The 6000-nt window shown below is 57.1% G+C and overlaps 1 protein-coding gene across 1 annotated transcript; it reads right to left on the reverse strand.

The window, feature by feature from the left end:
- Positions 1-681: 681 nt before the first annotated feature.
- Positions 682-4958, reverse strand: ABB37_07519 (putative calcium-transporting ATPase; the record flags this gene model as incomplete). The annotated part of the gene is made up of 1 exon (XM_015806185.1): positions 682-4958. The coding sequence occupies exon 1, from the start codon at positions 4339-4341 to the stop codon at positions 682-684; it is 3660 nt and encodes a 1219-aa protein (XP_015655107.1). The 5' UTR covers positions 4342-4958.
- Positions 4959-6000: the final 1042 nt, after the last annotated feature.

A 6000-nucleotide genomic window follows, 5' to 3' on the forward strand; every position in this document is an offset into this window, starting at 1 on the left:
CAACCGTGCTGAGGTTGAAACGCGTGCTCAACACACATTAGGGGCAACAGGAAATTTTCATTATTATTTTTTTCTCTACCTGTCGAAACGCACTGAGGACTCCGCCGAACTGTTAAGACGCCGTCGACAGGAGGACTACGAAGCCCCACTTCACGTATGTACGACTGTGCGCACTAGAGCCCAATGAAGTAGGGAACATAAGGAACAGTAGGAATAAAACAGTTATTAAATGGCACAACAAAGGTAAGTAAATAAAAATGGAGATGCATAGTTGAACGAGGGCACAAAGAGCTCATCTCACGATTCTCCTGCAACAGCAGTAACCGCCGCCGCAGCAGCAGCAGTAACAATGCGGCACGACACAAACAACCACCACAGCAGCACAAGTGGTTGGCGGAGCAGCAAAGAGAAGAAGAAAACCCCCGGAAAGGAGGGCATGACATGCTTGACAAGCATAGGCAAACACGACGCGCACTTGTTAAGCTACTCGTGTTTTGCCCAGGCTTCTTATAATTTCTCTGATTCAATGAGAAGGAGCACACAAACAAACATGCACAACCAACAGACGCAACTCCGCACCGCAGCTCAGTGAACGGAGGCCTTCTGTCTCTCGCGATTCCCTCGTCCCCGTGTACATCTCTTCGCGCTATCCCCCACCTCTCCGCTTTGTTCTCTACGCTTTTACGTCCCCTTGTATTTGCTGTCCGGCAGGTGATACCCCAACCGGCTTATCAAGCCCCGGGAGCAGCCGTCGCAGATTGAGTTGCGGCTGGAGTAGCGCGCGTAGAGCACCCGCGCCAGCGCGCCAACCGGCAGCGTAATGCTTGCGATGCAGACGGACCAGAACCACTCGTGGGCCGTGAGGGGGACAGTGGACATGATCTTGCCGCCAAACTCCACAATCGCGACCTGGAGAACGACAATGACGCTCACGATGATGAGCAACACGGAGCTGTCGGCCCAGTTCGCAAAGAAGCCCTCGTTGCGGTGCAGCAGACGCGCGTTGAAGAAGTTGAAGATCTGCATCCAGACGAAAGTGTTGAACACGAAGCAGATGTGCGCTTCGTTGAAGGCAACCTCACCGGACACGACCGCACCGGCGGCGGTGGTGACGGTGGTGGACGTGGAACGTCCATGGGACTCGCGGCTCACCAACGACTTTCCCCAGCTCAGCAAGAACAGCTGAGACACAAGCTGAAAGGTGCTTTGGAAGCCGACTTGGAACCACATGCTTGGCACGATGATCGGGGTGTCCTTTGGCTCGGGTGGGCGAGAGAGCAGCATCGCCTCGCAGGGAAGCTCCGTTGCGAGGGCCAGCGCGGCCAGCGTATCCATGATCAAGTTCAGCCATAGGAGCTGCACCGGCTTCAGCGGCGACATATTCTGCTCACTCAGGATGGCGCCGCAGAAAGACACGATGCAGGCCGCAAAGTTCACCGTCAGCTGGAACTGCAAAAACTTGCGGATGTTGTCCTTCACGTTTCGGCCCCACATGGTGGCCTTCACCATGCCGATGAAGTTGTCGCTCAGGAGCACGATGTCGGAGGCTCTTTTCGCTACATCGCTGCCGCCGTTCATCGCGAAGCCCACGTCACTCAGCTTCAGCGCAGGGGCGTCGTTTGTGCCGTCGCCGGTCATGGCGATGACGGCGTTCGAGTCAAGCTGCCGCAGCAGGTGCAGCAGGCGCTTCTTGTCCATCGGCGTCGCCCGCGCCAGCACGCGGATGTGGGGAATGTGCCGCTCCAGCAGCTCTGCGTCACTCAGCTGACGAAAAGTGGGGCCGTCGAGGGCGAAGCCGCCGTCCAGAAGCTGCTGCGGCGACGCGTGGGGCGGGGGGCTCTGCACGGCCCAGGCGGTGCGGCCAAAGGCGCCGTCGGAGGCTAAAACCCCCGCGGGGTTGCCACTGCCACCGTCGCCGTAGCCGAGCGGGGACGCATTCACAAAGACGGCGGCGTCGCTGTTGCTGTCGACTGGGTTCGTGTTGGCGTCGACGAAGGCGGCGGGGAGGAGTCCGACCGCGGTGGACAGGCCTGTCGGGCTCGGCGTGCGGTGGTAGTGGCTCCAACTCATCGTCGGCGACGTGGCGGTGACGGACGTCGGACTACCGGAGTGCCGCAGCAGCCCACAGCGACGGGCAATGTTGATCGCCGTGAGCGTGGCGTCACCCGTGATCATGATGACGCGCAGCCCCGCGCCAACGCATTGCGCCATCGCACCGGGCACCTCCGGCCGTACATCCTCCTCCAACCCCACCATGCCAATCATGCAAAAGTCGCCGTCGCAGGGGGCGGCAGTCCCGCTACGCTGCTGCACCTGCGGCGGGTTCCACAAGGCTGACTCCGCATGTCCCTGCACGTCGCGGTAGGCGCAGCACACCGCCCGCAGCCCCGACTCGGCGTACTGGGTCATGGTGCGCTCGTAGCACGCGTGCATTTCCGCGGTCAGCGGGACGGGGTTGCCGTGATCGTTGACGTACAAGGTGCAGCGAGCCAAGATCACCTCGGCGGCACCCGTCGTGTAGAGGCGTGTGCGACCGCCGCCGGTGCTGCTACCACTGGCGTTCGGCGTGGCCAGCCGCAGCATACACAGGCTCATCTTACTATGCGAGCTGAAGAGATGCCGACGGCAGCGACTGGGGTCCTGCAGCACCGCCAACATGCGATCTCGCGTGTGGCAGAAGGATTGCAACTCCTGCGCCGTGGCGGCGTCGCTTGTGCAGCTCAGCATGTGACACAGCTGCAGCAGCGCCTCGCTCGTCTTGTTGGTGGCCTTGCCCACCTCCGGATCAATGGCGTTGGCGGCAATACAGTCCAGGAGCAGCTGCACGGTGGACGCAGGCAGGGGCACCACGATGCTGGGTCTGGCACCGTTCGTGGCCTTATTCCCTCCAAAGACCGCCGCCGCATCCCTGTGCAGACCTACGGGTAGCAACCGCGATGCGTGAGGGTGTGGCTGCGGTCGCGGCACACCACGGCTGTCCACCGCGAAAGCGGCGCTGCTCTCCTCGCCGGCGCAGTCCCTGGCGTAGGTGACCGCCGCCAGGAACACCTGTTTGACCCGCATCGTCGGGGCGGTGAGGGTGCCGGTCTTGTCGGTGCAGAGCACGGTCGCACCGCCCATTGTCTCGCACGCGGCGAGGTGACGCACGAGGTTGCCGTCCTTCAACATCAGCCGCATGCTGTACGCCAAGGAGATCGTCACCGACAGCGGCAGCCCCTCCGGCACCGCCACGACCACGATCGCAATCGCCGTCGTTAAGTTCTCAAAGAACCGCATCGCGTACAGTTGGGTTCCGTAGGCAAAGTACATGAAGAGCTCCTTCACAAGCAGCGAAACGAAAGTGACCACGGCCGCGGCTACACCAAACTTGCCGATGACGTCCGCCATCACCTCCAACTGGTCCTGCAGCGGCGTATTCGTCTTTTCGGTAGTTTGAATCGACATGGCAATTTCGCCGGAGAAGGAGTTCGACCCGACGGCACACACCAGCGCCATGCCTTCCGCCGAACCATCCAGCACCGACGATCCGCTAATGAGGAAGGGATCTGTCAGCACCTGCTTCAACACATCATCGTTTTCGCCGGTCACGCTGCTTTCATCGGTAATGATAGGGCCAAAGCTCTCCAACAGGACGGCATCAAACGTCAGCTGCATACCGGAGCTGACCTGCACAACGTCGCCCACTACAATCTCCGAGCTCGGCAGCTCCATCGCCACGCAGGCCAGACCATCGCTGCTGGGGCTGGTGTGCAGCGGGACGTAGCGCCACGTCGTGATAGGCCGCCGCGCCGCGTCCTCTGCGCGCATCACCGCCGCAAACTGTTCCTGTTTGCGGTAGTTGTTCACCGCGTTCACCGCCGTGACGATGAAGACGGAGGCGAAGATCGCCGCCCCCTCGATCCAGCCCGTCGACAGGTCTACCTCTCCCGTGCGGAAGTCCGGTGTGGTCATGCCAAGCACCATCGACACTACTGCCGCTCCCAACAAAATCTGCACGACGCGGTCGTCCTGGATCGACTCTCGGATAAACTGAAAGATAGTCTCCCGTGGCGGCTCGGGTAGCACGTTGACGCCGTACCGCACCTGCCGACTGAGGGCGGAATTCACGAGGATGCCCACCTCACGTCGCTGCAGTGCGGCGCGGCGCTGCTCAGGCGAGTTGAGGTCTACGGAGGTGCCCAACGGGCTGCCCCGCACGCCGAGCTCGGCGAGGAGGCCGCCAGGGCCGTGGTGCTCCTTCGTGAGGACGTCCACACGTTTGTGTCCGATCATGTCCGACAGCTTCACGTAGCCATTGCTTGCACGGGAGGCGACGCCAAAAGCGTCGGCATCTTTCTCCATTTTTGATTTCTTTTGGCTGCTTCTTTGCTCGGTTGCGCGCTGCTTTGGAGGACGCTCTTCTTTGAAGAACGAAGCGAGTACACGCTGTGGAGAAAAGCAGCTGATACACAACACGCGTCAGAACAACCGAGATGGCAAAAATGCGAAACAGAAAGGAAAATTAGAGGTATGCCACTGCCGTTTACTGACAGTTATCAGGCAGATATATGCAGGCAATTAAGTGGGTGAAGAATACAGAGAAGGAGAGAGAGCTACAAACGACGCAGTGTCAGCTTACTTAGAACGGGGAACAGAAGAGGTGAACGACCACGTCAACAGTTTGCGCAAAGTTGTGGAGGGGGAAAGAGCGAAGTCACCGTTGCTTTTCTTTTGTTCATTATCTATATACAGTTTACGAGGCGAGACAAAGAGGCGTCAAACGAGGAGCTCAAAAAAGAAGGCCGTGGAAGACAAAGACGAACAACAACAAAAAGCAATGGCTTAAATGATGTGTTGGCTGCCATCGAAAATATATGTGCGATCAACAACAAACGCGATGGGTTCGTGCTTCAGCTTCAACATTTCATTTGTTCTTTCGAAAGTTGCTTTCAAACGACTGCCGCTTATCAAATGTAAGCTGGAGAGAAAGAAGGAGAGAGGGGAGGGAGGGAGAGTGTGTGTGTGTGCGTTTGATTCGCAATCAAGCCACACAAAAAAGAGAAAACATACACAGACAGAAAACACCGGTGAGGCAGAAAAGGAAAACAGCAGGAGAGAAAAAAAGAGACTTCCATGCGGGCGGCTTGCAGGCCGGGGAACATCTACGGCAGGCCGTTTGGGCATCCTCTGCTGCCTAGATTCAGCTAAAAGCTCCGCGTATTCACGTGATGTCGGGTAAAGAGCATTTTCGTGGCCTCAAGTGCGCTGTGATTCGCTATCATTTGCCTCACCAGGACTGTGGTCAATCGAATGTAAAAAAAGAAAAATCTGACGGCTGTTTTGTTGTTGGCGTTTTCTTTTGGTGTCGATTGTCGTGGGCGAAAAAAGGAAGAAAATACTAGCGGTGACGCTTGCGGAATGCCGCTTCTCACCTCCCCATAGAGGCGGAATTTGAAGAGAGAAAGACGCCATGGCCACCGTTATCCCTCTTCTTGCTTGATGACAGCGAAGAAGCAAACCAGTTATCAAAAAGAAAAAAAAATGCACATATATTTTAGCTATGCTTGCTCCTTGACTCCAAAGCGACTTGAAAAAGCAGCCGCACTCCTCTTTCTTGTATATATATATGCACAGAGCCCCCCTCTCCTACCCCCCCCCCCCACCTCCAAGAGTACATACGGAAATAAATGCGTATACACATAGACGTAGCGAAAGCAACGGTGTTGATTATAGTAAAAAAATAAAAGAACAGTCGAGATCACCAGAAGATCAGCAGCAAAGAAGAAAGACCCCACACGCTAATTTACAAACGGTAGTGGCGAGAAAGGAGGGCAGGTGAAACCAAACACATGGAGAAGAGAGAGAGAAGAAGAGAGCGTAAAAACAAAAAAGGATTTCGAGTGCCGAAGAATGATGACGAACGAGTTGTCCGTGACGCACACACACACACACACACACACACACACTCACAACAAAAACGGTAGTTGTGGTGCGGCATTGCTGATACACTGCAAATACACC

This window comes from Leptomonas pyrrhocoris, assembly GCF_001293395.1.
Source record: "Leptomonas pyrrhocoris isolate H10 chromosome Unknown, whole genome shotgun sequence".
NCBI lineage: Eukaryota > Euglenozoa > Kinetoplastea > Trypanosomatida > Trypanosomatidae > Leptomonas > Leptomonas pyrrhocoris.